This window comes from Raphanus sativus, chromosome 9 (genome assembly GCF_000801105.2).
Source record: "Raphanus sativus cultivar WK10039 chromosome 9, ASM80110v3, whole genome shotgun sequence".
Lineage (NCBI taxonomy): Eukaryota > Viridiplantae > Streptophyta > Magnoliopsida > Brassicales > Brassicaceae > Raphanus > Raphanus sativus.
In genome coordinates, this window is record NC_079519.1 from 6,001,447 (window position 1) to 6,019,016 (window position 17,570).

Here is a 17,570-nt window from a genome sequence, read left to right on the forward strand (position 1 = left end):
TGGTGCGGTCAATAGTCATAACTAGTAAATAAAAAAGAACAACTATCCGTCGGAGCTATTCAATAGTTAAAGCACAAACCATTTTTGAGTCAAACGCTTACACTTATAATAACCCCACACGAAGTGCTCCGGGGGATTCACAACTTATGGTTACAAAGAAAAACTAGACTACCCAGAATAAAGAGTTTAATAATGTTAATAAACTCTTTCAAGTGTGAAGATAATTAGCAGCCATCATGAGCTCCAAGGTCAGCTCAGGCTCAATGTGGAACTCGGTCTCTTTGCCTCTGTAAGAGAAAATACAAACTCTTAAGAAGAAGTAAAGATTGAGACAGGGGAGTTCTAAAAGTGGGAAAATCTCAAAGCAGCATGATTGTAAACAATATCACTTTCCTTTAACACTGCAATGGCACAAGAGACTCCTAAAGATGGAAACTTTATTGTGAAATTGAATAGAATAGGGGTAAAGAGTTTGGCATGAAACTAATTAGTGAAACTTAGATAGATGAAACTGGTGATTAGGTTCTAGAGATCAGATTAGAGCAAGTGAGAGAAGAGAATGGACCTGGAGTATTGAAGAGACCAATAGAAGTACTGGCAAATCTTCTCAAGAATTGTAGTGCTGATATCAGGGAAAGTCACCACGCCATCTTTCGACTCCGAAAACCCACCTACCCAATGGAAACAACAACAACAACAAGAGAGTTTCTTGAAACATCTTTCATCTCTAAACAACTGGAATCACATGTTGATATGTAAACACACTTGGTTTCTCATGAACAAATAAAAAATCGCTATGGCTTTGGATCTGATTCGAAATTCAATCACACAATTGAATTTCGAATTTAAAAAAAAAAAAATTCTGACAAAAAGCTTTAGGTCAAATATATTTGAAGGAAATCAAGAAAAAAGATGACAAGAAGAACAAGTAACCCTAAAAAAAACAGAACCTGGAGAAGTGAGCATGCTTCTTATAGTCTGTGAAACCATGGCGGCTTCCTTGTCGATCACGAACTCGAAACCCTCCATGCTTATCAACTTCACCGTCTCTCTCATCTTCTTCTTCCTCCTCCTCCTCGTCTATGTCGCCTTTGGTTTCCTCTCTTGTCTTCTACCGCGCGTGATTTTAACTCGCTGAGATGGATGGAGGCCCCATTTTCTTGTGTATAATCTTTTTAGTATTAGCCCAATACTCGGCCTTTTTGCTTTGCTAACAAAAGTAATATTTTATTACTCACTCACTTATTCTAAAGTAAATATCTATACTATTAAAACTGAAGTACATTTGAGAAATCACCCTTACTTCATCTTAATATTTACCAATTCATGCCACTGAAATTTAGATCATTATTTATTTCTTTCATTAAAAGCATTTTTATTATTGTAGAGTGTAATTCTACTTACCGAGAATGAGTGTTTGGTTTGTTATGCAATTAATACTTGAATTTAGTATGGAAATGTAAATCGCTTTGTATAGAAAACAAATTCAAGCCGAAATCAAATTATTGAATGGTACGATTTAAATACAACCAAAGACTCCAATCTTAACAAGATTTTTCCTAAAAGTAGACAATCAATTAAGATATTTGAACTACCATAATTTAGATAGGTCCAATTATTAAGATTGGAGTCTTTGGTTGTATTTACATCTAATAGTTTATAACCATATTTGAACTACCATAATTTACAGGAGACGGTGATCGATGTAGGCAGAGTTTAATAAGAAAAAAAAATCATTTCTGGTTTATTTTTTAAATCAAACGGTTACTATGTGGTGGATAATTTTTAATTAAAGACTAGATTCTGATCCGTCATTTAAAAAGTGAGTATATTTTTTATTTTACATTTTTGTTTTGAATTTTAGCTTTCATAAATTGCGTAAAAGTGATATATACATATATATTGTTTTATCTTTAAATAAAGAAAAATAATAATTGGACTAAATCTATATAGATAGGTCATTTTCTAATTTAATAGAATATATAAAGATATTTTGGGCGATATCGTGTGTGGTGAATTTTTTTTGTGTTGACAAAAAACTGATTTAATAGTTTAGATGAAATATTTATTAATTATATGATTATTTATATGATGGACTAATACAATTAATTATATGATGACATATATATGATACATAATAGTGATTAGGGCTAGGAGTTCAGGTATCCATTCCGGTTCGTTACGGATCCGTTTGGATTTCCGGAGTCAAAGATTTCAGCCCCATTCATATATTTCTAAATTTTAATTCGAATTATGACTAGGGTTGGGTGTTCAGGTATTCATTCAGATTCGTTTCAGATCTGTTTGGGTTTTGGGTTTCTGCGGTCAAAGGATTTCAGCCCCATTTAGATATTTCTAAATTTCATTTCGAATTATATTCAGATCTTTGCGGGTTTAGTTCGGGTTCGAAAAACCCATTTAAATTTTTTAAAAAATTATTATATATTTTGAAATTCTTAAAATCTATAAACAAAAATATATTGTATATAAATATGAATAAAAAATATCATAATACCTAAACTTAACATATAAATTGGTTTGGTTTTAATTTTGGATCAAAAATCAATAATTATTTTTAATATTTTTGGTGCTTTGAGTGTACTTCCACTATTTTAGATATTTATATTTGAATATTTTATATATTTTCAAGTATTTAAACCAACATAAAAGTATCATATATATTCTAGATGTTTTAATATAAATTAAAACTAAAAATAATTAACATATATATATATATATAAGTATATAAATATTTTCAGATACAGTTTGATATCCAAAATACTTCGGTTCGAATTGGTTATGGTTTCAGTTGTCTAATAAATATCAAAATTTTGAATAATTTGGATATTTAATCAATTTTGGTTCAGGATTGGTATTACTCTTTTAGATAGTGATCGGTTCGGTTCTTCAGATTTGAATATTTTCTATTCAGTTTTGATATTGACATAAAAATAAATAGCAATATATTTTTGAAATATACACCCGCATGGGCGTGCGGATCAAAATCTAGTAAACATTATTCAACAGAACTTACCAACCCACTAACTGATTGGTTGGTGCTCTAAGTTTAGATTTTTTGGTTTAGAAAAAAAACTGTTAGTTTTTTGCTTTGACTTTAATTTTTTTTGCTGTATATTTATTTTCAAAGAACTTAATAAAACCCGTAGAAAAATTGATTTTAAAAGTTTATATATTTTATTTTCTAACTTTTTTGCTGTAGTTTTATTTTTTAAATGTAAAACATGATTGATTTGAATAATTGCTTTAGAAAAGAAATGGATGTCCAAAGCATCTACAGCTACTACTAATTATTCCACGGCTTAAACGATCATAATTTTTAAGTGTCAATTAAGATAGCTAATCAGTTTCACGAACCTCTTAAAAGGCATTATGATTTTAGGTTTTTTATTTATTAAATAATTACAATAATTTTATATTAAAAATATTAGATTGTAAGTTATATTAGATAATTGATTACAAACTAATATGATAAAATCATCAAAATAAAAACTTACTTTAAAAAATATAATTTCTATATATTGTTGTTATATGGAAATAATTTTTTATTATAAAACTGTAAGATATAGAACAATATATAATTAAATATTAACTATTATTATTTGAGAAGTGATTTTGTTTATGTGTCATGTTCTCATGATTTTAGGTATCTGATTTAAATTTCCCCTTTATCATATAATTAAATTAAACGAAAATTTGTTATGTGTCATATTCTCTATGATTTTAGATATTTGATTTAAATTGCCCATTTATTATATAATTAAAACAAAATTATATTAATAATAATATATTAAATTTTATATTAACTAATTGATTATAGATTAATATGATAAATTATCAGTTTTATATATATATATATATATATTAAAGAAGATAATTCTCATATAGATATTTTGTTGTTATCTGGAAACAAATTTTTATATTATAAAATGTCAATACATAAAAATTTTAAAATTAAATATTAATCAGTCAAAAGTAATTTTGTTTATGTGTCATATTTTTTATGATTTTACGTTTTTATTTATCAAATAATTAACATAATTTATATTAAAAATATTAGATTGATGACAAAAAAAATAGATTATAAGTTATATTAGATAATTGATTACAAACTAATATGATAAAATCATCAAAATAAAAACTTACTTTAAAGTTGTTATCTGGAAATAATTTTTTATTATAAAACTGTAAGAAATAGAACAATATATAACTAAATATTAACCAATCAAAATTATTTGTATAAAAGATTTTCTAAAATATTTCTAATATACATGTGCTTTTAAAAGTTTATCACAATAATAAATATATACATATTGAAGAATTTTTTTATCATATATATATATATATATATATATATATATATATATATATTTGATTTATATTTTTTTGTTAAAGCATAAACAATTATTTACTATAATAATTTTTAAATTAATAAGACATAAACTAATAATTAGCTGTAAATGGATTATTCCCGCATGTGCGGGAAAAACACCTAGTTAAAAATATATATACTAAAATAATGATAGTAATTTTCTATTTTAAAATCCTAAACAAAAGATAATTACAACGGATTACTCGGTAGTAATTTCCTTTTATTATGTGTGATGTTTTAAAAATATTTAATACTTTAAAATGTATATACTAAGATAATAAATAACTAATTTTTAAATTTATTTAATAGCAAAAAGAAAATTTAAACTTATTTAATAATTTTTTTTGTTGAAATTTTCCTTTAAAATCCTAAACAGAAAAATTATTTGATAAAATAAGATTGTGATTATTAAAATATTATTCGATAGCAGTAATTTAATTTATTTTCTTACAGAATATATACAATATAGAAAGCTCGCAGTTCTATATATTTCAATTAACTATAATTAATACTCCTTCCATTCTTTTCTAATAGTCATTTTAGTATTTTTAATTTGTTCCAATATTGTAAACGTTTTCGAAAATATAGGCCAAAAATTATCAAATTTGACTTCTTTTAATCTTCTAACATGATCTATCGCAATAATGGCTGGAGTCAATTAAGCACATATATATAAAGGTTAAAGTAGGTATTATATAAGTAGCCAAAATTTGGGGGAAATGCTCTAAAGCGTCACTTAAAACAGAGCAGATGGAGAATTATTTTGGAAAATAATTAAAATTGAAGTATTTATCAAAAATAAAATATTAAAATACTAGTTACTAATAAACATGATTCGAAGAAGATTGTATATAAGTTAAAATGAATATATAACTTATAATACCGAACTATCAATACAACTCTATGTCTTGGAATTTAACTTATCCTTTTTGATTTATAAAGATTCATTGCTAACTATAACTATATTTTTCCTAAATCTAAGCATTCTAACAACACTATGTAATAATTTCGTTTGACTGTACATGCATTTTATATGGTTTCAAATGAATCATGGGTATGTAACCAAACAAGATCTCTAAATTTGGTAAATTACATTATAAATTTAGTAATAAACATATATCTTATTTGGTCTTGATATGTTTGTAATTTTATAACATATAAAGTTGCATACAAGATAATTTGTAGCATATATATTTCTCAAAAAGAAAGTATATAGAATGTGGCATTATATTTTCTATAAAATGACTTCCCGTGCGACATCGCACGGATTCTTTACCTAGTATAACATAATAAAAATCTATACATATTAGCTCAAGATCGCTAGAAATTCGTATTGGTAACGTGTTATAAAATTTTAAAAAAAAGAGAAAAATTTGTGTGTCTTATTCATTGAGTAATATATCTTTTATATAAGATTATAATAACTTGGAAACAAAATCTAACTTGGAGTGGAGAACAAGTATATCTAAACTTTCCATATGGACATCATCAATATTCATAACAATTTTAAATACACGCATTGTTTTTTCGAATAATGTCTATAAATAAGAGTGTTACACGCTAATCCAAACGACTCAAACACAAGTCTTTTTTTTTTAACAAACTCAAACACAAGTCTTACTTGACGAAAATGGGAGATACGATGGGATCATTTGGTTCAAGCATGGCAAGTTTGTTCTTCTTATGGGCAACTTTTCAACAAATATTCCCTGAACACCTCAAGATCGCAATCAAAGAGTTCTTTTTGTCTACAATCCAACAACTCTCATTTGTCCAAAGATTCTCCGACCGTGTCATCAACTTCTTTTCTCCCTACGTTGTCATCAGTTTCCCAGAGTATGAAGAGTACCGTTTCAACCACGCTTTCGCAGCCATCGACACTTACCTTGGTGCCAAAGCAATCGGTAAAGCCCATAAGATTAGGGCAAGTCAGGTTAAAGAGAGCAAAGGTCTAGTCTTAAAACGTGATGAGGCTAAAGTTAGAGACGTGTACCAAGGACTTAACGTCTGGTGGGAGATTGTGACTGCTACTGATGGAGACAGAATTCACAAGCTCACTTTCCACAGACGTGGGTTGGAGATTGTAACCGGATCTTACATCAAGTATGTGATGGAAGAAGGGAAATCAATCGAGGCCAAGAACAAGAAGATGAAGCTGTTCACTAATAACCCTAGTTTGAATTGGGATAATAGCAAGAAAAGCTTGTGGAGACACATTGATTTCGAGCACCCGGCGAGTTTTCAGACACTGGCTATGGATCCTGTCAAGAAAGAAGACATTTTGAACGATCTTGAGGCGTTCAGCAATGGGAAAGAGTATTACAAGAAGATTGGGAAAGCTTGGAAGAGGGGTTACCTATTGTATGGACCACCAGGGACTGGTAAGTCCACGATGATCGCGGCTATGGCGAATCATTTGAACTATAACATCTATGATCTCGAACTCACGGCTATTCAGAACAACTCGGAGTTGAGGAAACTTCTCACCGCAACATCAAGCAGATCGATTATTGTGATCGAAGATATTGATTGTTCTGTAGGCCTAACGGGCAAGAGAAGGAAAAGAGATGGTGACTTGGGCGTCAAGAAAGATGGAGAAGATCAAAACCAGAGCCGACTCACACTCTCGGGGCTTTTGAACTTCATAGATGGGATATGGTCGGCTTGCGGACAAGAGAGGATCATCATATTCACGACCAATCATATTGAGAAACTAGACCCGGCTTTGATCAGGAGAGGAAGAATGGATATGCACATTGAGCTGTCTTATTGTAGCTTCGAGGCGTTCAAGGTTCTTGCCAAGAACTACTTGGACCTTGATTCTCATCCTCTGTTTGGTGAAATCAAGTCTTTGCTGAAAGAAACAAAGATCGCTCCGGCTGATGTAGCAGAGAAACTGATGGCCGAGAGTCATAAAGTAGATGTCGACGGATCCTTGAAAGACTTGGTCGAGAGTTTGGAGAAGAGGAAGAAGCACCAGAGAGATCACAAACTAAGTGGCAAGAAACTCAGAATATTTCGAGAATTGTTTAGGATAATGTCTCACCACAAACAAAAGGTGAATTAAATCACTTAAATTGAATCACAAAATTAAATAATTCTATTTTAAATTACTTATTTGCAAATGATACAAATATGTAACATTTAGCATCAATTACAAAAAATAATGTTTTAATTAAATTATTTGACATCAGTTCAGCTAAGTGATAGTATTTTTTTATTAGTCTGTATCACTTTAGCAAAACTGATGTTATTATATAAATTTATATCAGTTAAATAAATAATGCATCTATTTTGTAGTTTAAAATCACTTATCTAAATGATATAAAACTTACATCGAAGAAAATTGATGCCATATAGTTTGTATCATTTTAACAAAATTGATGTTATTATATATATATTTATATCAGTTATATAAATGATGCACCTATTTCGTAGTTTAAAATCACTTATCTAAATGATATAAAATTTATATCAGAAGAATTGATGTGAAAAATAAAAATAGCTTAAAACAATAGTATAAATTAATCTTAACTCCGAAAGTTAAGGTAACTATTTTTTTTCCTTAACATCAATTAAACAAAAATGATGTTATTTTACCTTAGGTTGCATCAGTTAATATTTAGGAATGAAAAAGTTAACTTGAATCTATATAACTGCTTCGTAAAAAGATTACCTTCTCTTCCTCTGAATCTTAACTAATGAGATCTCAGTCCCATTAATATATCTTTTAATATTACTGCAATTAAAGTCAAAAGCAATTTATCTTATTATCTGATTCATCTCGTTCTAGTTCTTTTCCTAATCTCCATCGCTTCTGCCTCTTCTATTATGGAAGTTCCATACCACTAAGCTTCTCATGCGTCTGCCGCTCCTCTTACTACCGTCTACTCCAACCCGTCTTTCTCTGCAACAATCACCGCTGATTCTGAACCCGTCTTTCTAGGCCGTTGTGCTCGTAAAGATTTCCGAATCTTACACCAGGTATCAAATCTGAACACCACTATCTATTTTGGCCTTCTTATCAAATTGTATAAAGCTAAGCAACCATCTGACCTTGAAACTGAGTTTCAGGAAGTGAATGGTTCTAAGCGTGTGAAACTTAAACAGTGCTGCAACTTCTCAAAAGCCTACAGCTGTATTGGAAGCCTTGCAGAATTATTATGAGTCCTATAATGCAAACGTTCATCAAGGAATCCACTAATTAAGGTGTTTAGTATTCTCTGTTCACCAGTGCTAGGATTTGATCATTTGATTGATAAATGTTTGTGACCATTTTCTGTTTCCCTGTTTTGTAGTGAAGGCTCAGATGAATTTGAGTTAGCTAGGAAAAAATATCTATCAGGATGCTTAGGACTTCGTTCATTTTGGAAGAGTCAATGCTTAGGACTTCTTTCAGTGTAAACCATGATGCCGACCCTGAAGCTAATCTTGTACAATTCAATTTGAAGACTTTCTCGGGGCTCTCGTTGATAGTCACTATCAACCTTAGTTTAGATGGTATCTTGTAGCAAAATTTGTTATTTATTTTATTTTGTTTTGTAAATTTGTACGGTGAATAGTTATTTTTCAATAAATTAATTATTAATCTAGTTTGATTTTTTTCTGATTTAATTAATTATTTTGTTTGCATTTTTAATTGTTTAAATAAAATATCTTAATCTTTTGTTAACATCAATTATGTACAAGTGATAAAAATATTTTAAATCAGTAATTATATATGATATAATTACTAAAATCAATTATGAAAAACGATACTAGTTTTACATCATCAATACTATTAAAACAGAAACAATATTTATCGACTACTTTTTGGACTATCAAAAAAGTCTAGATTGGTACTATTATTTATCTTCATATATTTATATATATAATTTAATTATCTTTCATATTATTTCTATTCATATATTCATATATCTAATTTAATTGAAATTAAATATACACCATGCCTAAAATTAAGGAACTAACTAACTAATTTATTATTTTTTTAAATTAATGAATTTAATTTATATAAATACGAAATTTCAATAAAAATAAATTATATTATATTATTAATGTAATAAATAATTATATATGTCTATTAATTCGTATATATACAACTATATATTAATCCAAATGCAAACAAAAAACAATTTCTTCAAAACAGTCACTAAGGGGGGCTTATTGAATTGATGATTTGGTAGAATTTTGTTTTTTGTTCGAATCTTACCTTATTGGATCTTGAATTTACAAAAGTTATCTTAAATCCTTGCTTATTGGATCTATCATTTATACAAACTCTAACAAATCCACCCTTATTGAAAAATAAGGATTTCATCTATAAAACATATCAGAAGTTATTTAGGAAGTATTTGAAAAAGATTTGTAGTTAAAATTGTGTGAAAAGAAATTCCATCGGTATTTGAAAAAAAAAATCACAGATTTTCTTTTTCTTAACTTTTGACCTTTTTTTGGTAATCTCCTTTGTCTCTTCCGGCTTAAAAAGAAACAAAACCAGAGATGAAGAAGATGACCAATTGGATTATGTGTAACGCCCCGACCGTCCACAGCTAATGGGCCATCCACGCCCGCTTTCTTGGTCCGTGGGTCTCATCCCATCCAACGGTAGGTCGTTAATTTTCTAAAGCTCGAAATCATTGTTTATTGACCTTGCAATCACCACCCTGACCTTTCCCCGTGTTTTGGCCTCACTCACACGCTATCGCGAATCACTTTCCGATAGGTCACCCATTCTTCCAGTACACCAGTTCAAGCACGCTTAACTCTAGAGTTCTTTCAGGATGTGCTCTAGAAAAGGTAAGTCAACTTTGGTGACATAGGTAGCCAAATCAATTCTCTTAAGCTTTTTTACATATCACAATTCGGGATGTTACAATTCACCCCCTCTCAAAGAACGCAACGTCCTCGTTGCGCCCCACGACAGGTCACAAGATGCCTCTCAGGTCAGAACTGAGACAGCTAACCAGCTCTGATACCACTTGTAACGCCCCGACCGTCCACGACTAATGGGCCACCCACGCTCGCTCTCTCGGCCCGTGGGCCCCATCCCATCCGACGGTCGGTCGTTAATTTTCCAAGGCTCGAAATCATTTACTGACTCTGCAATCACCACCTTGACCTTTCTCCGTGTTTTGGCCTCACTCACACGCTATCGCGAATCACTTATCGATATGTCACCCATCCTTCCATTACTCCAGTTCAAGCACGCTTAACTCTAGAGTTCTTTAAGGATGTGTTCCGGAAAAAATAAATCAACTTTGGTAACATAAGTAGCCAAATCAATTCTCTTAAGCATTTTTACATATCATAACTCGGGATGTTACATTATGATTATTAGGAGTATGCTTTGACTGATTTTACTTTTTAGGTCGAGGTTTGTATAGGATTGGATAGTTAATGGTGATGGTCATGGAATTCAATTGATGAAGGATTTCAGAGAAAACTCAATTTATATTTTCCCCAGAATTTTTTTGTAAGAAACAGAAAACTCAAAGAGATGAGTCAAATTTTGTTGTTTTTGGTTTCAGACTTGGAATCTCCCAGAGAAAGAGAGAGACAGAGATACATGTTCTATCTTTATTCTTCTGAGATTTGTTTTGTAACAGGAAAGAGATAGAGTGAGTGATGAATAAAATAATTACAGGTTGAACCATTGATGATGACATGAGAAATTCTTCACTTAAGATTTTTTCATTTAAGAGGAAAAGGTGTATGATTTATGTTTTTGTGTCATGCGATAAGATCAAAAGCGAGTAAGACGAGATAAATATGTAAGCTTTAGGAGAAAATACAAATTTTGTAGAGAGAAATGAAGTCGATGAAATGATTTTCATAACTTATGATATAACTAGTTTGTTTTATTTAGTTATTAAAAATCTTAAAAATCACCAATTTCTTAGAAAAAAAATCCAAAATCATCCTTTTAAATTCCTACCAAAATCTTCCAAATATTTATCAAAATCTACAATTCTATCCAAATTCCACTTAATCTAAAAATCCCAGAATTTTCTCAAATCCTTAGTACAATAAGACCCCCTAAATACATAAAAATATAATTCTTATTAAATTAGATATACATATACATAAATCTATATATATATATATGATAAAAAAATATTAATAGTTTGATACTATTAATATTTAGAACAAGATGAAACATGTTATTTGATCTTTTTATGAATATATTTTTTACGGGTTATTCAAACACAAAAATATATTTATTAAATATTAACTAATTCAACAAATATATTAACAAAATTATATCATAAAACATAACATTAACATAAATTGATGCAAGAGAGTGTGGATCAATGGTTTAATCTAATCTATTAATTTAGGGATTATCTACTATTTGAAGTTCTCATTTAAATTTTGGACTCTTTCATAGTTGTTGCTAGAATATATCATACCTCCTATACAATGCAACCTACAACCTTAAATTAAACCAAATTTTAACCAACATAGATTAGTTAAACCTAACCAGTAACACTTTTATAATATTTTGGTTAATCTATTAATATAATTAGATCATATAAAACTGAACAATTCTTAAATCAACGAGTTCCATATCATTCCAGACATAAGAGAAAAAATATCCGACTCATTTACAACGTAAGCATACAAAGACCGTGTATGCTTATGGTCATTGATCTTCCAAAAACCAAATAATTGTGGCATAGACCAACATAGGCTCATGTTCGTATCACTAACTTTACTTCCATATATTTACTCTTCACCTACATCATATCACAACATACACAGTTATGCAAGAACATGATTTTTTTTTGTTCAAACAACCAAATAATGGTGGCATATGGTCAGTAGATTTTTTAAATATGTTTTTTTATATATTACATTTTACGAGACTATGTGTATAAGTTTTTTTTTGAAAAAGGCATAACTATGTGTATAAGTTAAAAGGTAAAAGGTGTGACAAGGCAAATTATTATACTGAAAATGAAAGAAGATTAAATACAAACTAATAACAAGTACAACACAAATTATAACACTATTAAATTCTATATATATTTAATAAAATATTATATATATGTCTAATATGTATATATATATATATATATAAATGTTACACAAATATATATAATATTATATACACATATTATATATACCATATATTATTAATTGAAATTTGACAAATCAATTTCCGCCCTTTAGGGCGGGTCCTAATCTAGTTAATTGTAAAACATAACTATATATATATATATAATAAATATATATATATATATAAAGATTAAAATTACTAAATATTTACATTTCTAATGCGAATAATGAAATTAAATTTAAATTTAAAATAAGTCATCAACAAAAAAATAAATAAAAAATCTAATAACATGTGAATAATAAAAGTAAACTAATTAAATAAATGAAAATTATATTTACAAACATGAATCATTAAATTATAATAAAAATATATACAAATTATTGATGCTCACATATATTTCATTTTTAGTATGCATCCTCTCGAATATTGATCTATTACCCTTACAACAAAATGAAAATTTAATTTGACTATAATAATTTAAGTCAAACCGAATTTCATATTGGATCATCTATCAATTCAACCGGTAGCCAGATCTCCGGTTTTAGTTGTTTTTACGGGTTTATAGGATTTTTAAATAATTTTTTTTTAAACTAAACCGAACTACATACGAGACCACACAACTTGTCAATTTAACTGCGGGTTGGATCGGATTTTAAAATATAAAGTTTCATTTATAAATTTAAATGTATAAGAATACATATTTATATAAAATAAATTTTGAAATGTTTCGAAAATAATCATGCGCTTTGAAAGCGCGGATCAAAATCTAGCAGTATAAAATTTTCTTTAAGTATTATTAATGTCTAATGTGAATAAGAAAATTAAAATTTAAATCTAAATAATCTAAATATAAAACATAAATATTATAATAGATAATTGAAAACAAAATAAACTAATGCCAAATCACAACAATTAACTTTGTTAATAGTTTCATGATCCACAAGATTGTATAGTTTTATTTCATAGAAAAATAAAAAGTCATACAACTAAAAAGCATATGCGTTATATTTTAAAGTCTTTTTATTTAAGATGTAAACAAAATTTATTTTTAATATTTATTTTAAATAATAAAAATCGTAATTAATATTAAATAAATTATTAACAAATATTAATTATTTCATTATAGAATAAAAATAATATTCCCGTAATGTTTATATTCATAATTAAATTAATACATAAACTAATAAATATAAAGTAACTTAATTAATTTATTAAATATTTTATAAATCATAAAATTAAAGAATAACACACATTCATGAATTTTACCACATACTTCAACGTATTAAAATAAAATATTAAAGTAAGATATGTATAATAAAAAATAATTATATATTTAAATTTGAGTAATAAAAAATCATTCGATATAGTATGATACGGGTTGAATGAAGTATATTTTATTTATATAATAATAAAATAAAATTTTACCAATATAAAATTAAAAATATTTTTACTATAATTTGCAGTTTTAAATATAAGTGAAATTAATAATGACGGGTTTTATAAATGATTTATCTTATTTTAAACAAATACTATTTATTAATTTTAATTTATGTATCTATAAAAACAATTTGTAATAAAAATACATGTATAAAATTTCTAAATTTTCAGTAAATAAATTTTTGGGAAAAAAACTAAGCCCATAATCCGGATCAGGTAAACACAAGTATAATTATATTAAGTTATTTTCATAAATAACTGAACGGTTTATATATCTCTTGAACCAAAAAAGAAAAAATTATAATCAAACTAAAACTGAAATCCAAAAAGAAAAACAACCTAAAACCAAAACCAAAAACCAAACATTATATTTAAACATATTGATGAATAAAAAGATGGGTTAATAAATTTGTTGACTAAACCAATCTCAAACATTTAACAAATGAAGAAGATCAATACATAGGATGATGACAAAAAAAAAATCTTATTCGCCCTTTAAAAGGGCGGATCAAACTCTAATCATTTATTAAAAAGTAATATAAATAACTTATATCGGTTATTGTAACCGATACTAATATTAACATCACTTAAATAAATGAGAAATTGGCATTCATATACAAACATAAGTGCATAATTTGCATAGATAGAAAAATGCATTTATCGCTGATGTGTTTTTTATTAATCACCTTTCTACCCTTATTCTTTTTATAATATAATCTAAAGCCTAATTTCTTTATTTTCCTTCTCTCATCTCTTCGTGCTTTCTATTATGTCCACATATTTCATTTGTCTTATCTTATCTCTCTTTTCAATGTTTCGTAACTATTCTATGTCTTTTGATCTCTCCTTTTTTCTTCAAATTTATTAGCTTCTCTTCTTCGCTATCTCCATCACGCAATCTCACCATCACATCATCACGTCATCACACCATTACCTCTGCTCAAGCTCACCGTCACACAGTTACCCTAACTCTGCTTAAGCTCACCGTCACTCCGCTGTCTCACGTTTGTTACCGTTTGCCGTCACCTCACATTTGCTACAGCATCGCCTTCATTTCAGTCAATGGAGAAGAGGAAGATCCAAGATTTTATAAAGAAGGAAGACGAACAAAAGGAGAGAGAAGGAACAAAAAGATGAGAGAGGATGATGATGAAAAAGAGAAGAACAGAGGCTACCAAAGACGACGACGGAAATTGGCCGTAGAAGATGACGAAAGAGTGGTCCGTTTGTTTACTGATTGCATCTTAAATTACTAGTTGTGTGATTATGAACCGCCATAAACTCATAGTTGGTCACTATCAACGCGAGTCTACTTGATTCTGGATATCAATTTCGCCTAACACATATGTAAATACCACGTTTTTCTGTTGGTAATGATACTGTTAGGCTATGAATATTAATCGGCTATATTAGTTTGTGTTACAGCTATGTATTTTTGGGAAAAAAGTTTTTATAAAGCTTCTAAGTTGTGTATGCAACTTTATTTTCTGTTGACTCTTGCTATGTTATATTAACCGGTTATGTTAGTTTTTGTTATGGCTATGTAATTTGGAAAACATTTATGTAAGATTACTCAGTTATTTATGCAACGTGTGTTATCTATTTGACTCTTGCCGTTTGATATATTAACAAGTAATGTTAACTATTGTTACGGATAATTTTTTTGTAAGATGGATAAGGTTATGAAAGATTTGTAAGTTATGTATGCACCCATGTTTTTATTTGACTTTTGCTATATGATATATTAGCCGGCTATGTCAGTTTGTGTTACAACTATTTGATCTATTAACAATAAATGTTAACTATTGTAACGGATAAATGTTTTAAATGATGGATAATATTATATGTAGCATTAATGAGCTATATCTACTTCAAAATCAAGATCCAAGTTTGTTGACATTAAATTAGTTTGTAGCAACAAGAAGATTGTAAGTTATGTATGCACCCATGTTTTTTATTTGACTTTTGCTATATGATATATTAGCCGGCTATGTCAGTTTGTGTTACGGCTATTTGATCTATTAACAATAAATGTTAATTATTGTAACGGATAAGTGTTTTAAGTGACGGCTAATATTATGTAGCATTAATGAGCTATATCTATTTCAACAACAAGATCCAAGTTTGTTGACATTAAATTAGAGTGTTGTTGTCGTACTCACCATAGTAGGTATGTCAGTTGTTGTCATTACGCTTATCGGCAGATACCTTCTTCCTAGTGGACTAAGGATCCACGCTAACCATACCCAAACTAAAAGCAAAGAAGAGGAATTCGTAAACATATATCTGATAGCCGGCTAAATTAACAAATATACTGCGTGAAATGATTTGACTCTCAGATACATTGAAATATATTTTGTTAGCCGGCTAAACTAACTAATGTTAATGAATGTTAGTCGGTTAAACTAACAAATATGTAATCGTTAATAATTCATGTTAGCTGGATAATTATTATATTATCTCTGGGCGACGAACAGTCTCCATGGGGACTATAATCTTCTTGTTGCGCAGTCGCTGTGAAATTTCTGGTGTCGACGAGCTTGTCTTGGGGATGGTCGTTCTTTGGGACATCTCCTTTTAGACGCTGAAGCTCTTCTTGGCCGGTAGATTTTAGCATTTGTATGCGGTGTTGTATGATGCATGTGACGGCGAGGCAGCATCTGAACTTGGCCGAGGAAGTTTGAGAGTTGGGTCTCTTGTAAATTCCGGTGGTCGGGGCCGCGGGGAAACTCCGGGGATGGCTTTTTTGGTGAAGATTGATTGTGGATGGATCGATGTCTCGTTTCGAACACAACAGTTGCAGAGAAGTTGCGAGGTTATCTTGTGTTTGTTGGGGCTGTGAAAATAGCTCTTCTGTCTTCTCTTCCTCGCTCTTGTATTCTCTCTTTTGATTTTGATCTCGATCTTGTTGTGTTTATGTTTGTTTGTTCTTGATGAATTTGTTTATCTAGGGTTCCGATATTTCTCCGGTACATGAATATATGTTTTTGCCATCGTTCTTTTATCAGGAAGAATTAATTTGATTTTGTTTCATTAAAAAAAAGAATAAGGAATACATCGAGACCAGTGGATTGGAGTTATCTATCTTCAACATCGAAAAAATCATCAGAAAGAGATAGCATTGGTTTTTGTTTCTCATTTTTTTTGTTTTTCTTTCTTTCCAAATGCTTGTAGGGCTAACAATGTCTTTTTGACTTGTTTCTCTCTCCACCTTTTCTCATTCTTCCATTTTTGCAAATTATTAACTTTGTTAGTAATTTTGGTGCAAATCTTTCAAAATGCTTTGTTAGTTATTTATGCAACGTGTGTTATCTATTTGACTCTTGCCGTTTGATATATTAACAAGTAATGTTAACTATTGTTACGGATATTTTTTTTTGTAAGATGGATAAGGTTATGAAAGATTTGTAAGTTATGTATGCACCCATGTTTTTATTTGACTTTTGCTATATGATATATTAGCCGGCTATGTCAGTTTGTGTTACAGCTATTTGATCTATTAACAATAAATGTTAACTATTGTAACGGATAAATATTTTAATTGATGGATAATATTATATGTAGCATTAGTGAGCTATATCTACTTCAACATCAAGATCCAAGTTTGTTGACATTAAATTAGTTTGTAGCAACAAGAAGATTGTAAGTTATGTATGCACCCATGTTTTTTATTTGACTTTTGCT

General features: G+C 29.0%; 2 protein-coding genes and 1 long non-coding RNA gene across 3 annotated transcripts; 2 read left to right on the forward strand and 1 right to left on the reverse strand.

Moving 5' to 3' along the window:
• On the reverse strand, nt 1–1,129 carry LOC108824395 (uncharacterized). Its single transcript, XM_018597813.2, has 3 exons — nt 951–1,129; nt 566–671; nt 1–287 (listed from the first exon to the last, which is right to left on the reverse strand). The coding sequence occupies exons 1-3, from the start codon at nt 1,054–1,056 to the stop codon at nt 209–211; spliced, it is 291 nt and encodes a 96-aa protein (XP_018453315.1). The 5' UTR covers nt 1,057–1,129; the 3' UTR covers nt 1–208.
• Nucleotides 1,130–5,911: 4,782 nt separating this feature from the next.
• On the forward strand, nt 5,912–7,471 carry LOC108824586 (AAA-ATPase At3g28610-like). The gene has a single exon (XM_018598011.2). It carries the CDS (start codon nt 6,021–6,023, stop codon nt 7,455–7,457), a length of 1,437 nt encoding a protein of 478 aa, XP_018453513.1. The 5' UTR covers nt 5,912–6,020; the 3' UTR covers nt 7,458–7,471.
• A 607-nt stretch (nt 7,472–8,078) lies between these two features.
• On the forward strand, nt 8,079–8,942 carry LOC130499763 (uncharacterized). Its single transcript, XR_008938626.1, has 3 exons — nt 8,079–8,374; nt 8,465–8,599; nt 8,689–8,942. It is a non-coding gene; the product is annotated as an uncharacterized LOC130499763 (long non-coding RNA).
• The last annotated feature ends 8,628 nt before the right edge of the window (nt 8,943–17,570 follow it).

Excerpts from the sequence above, each read along its gene's own strand:
- LOC108824395 (XM_018597813.2), bottom strand. The coding sequence starts at position 1,056 with ATGAGAGAGACGGTGAAGTTGATAAGCATGGAGGGTTTCGAGTTCGTG. Across the intron at positions 672-950 it reads AAGCATGCTCACTTCTCCAG|GTGGGTTTTCGGAGTCGAAA; the intron begins GTTCTGTTTTTT and ends TCCATTGGGTAG. Across the intron at positions 288-565 it reads TGGTCTCTTCAATACTCCAG|AGGCAAAGAGACCGAGTTCC; the intron begins GTCCATTCTCTT and ends TTTCTCTTACAG.
- LOC108824586 (XM_018598011.2), top strand. The coding sequence starts at position 6,021 with ATGGGAGATACGATGGGATCATTTGGTTCAAGCATGGCAAGTTTGTTC.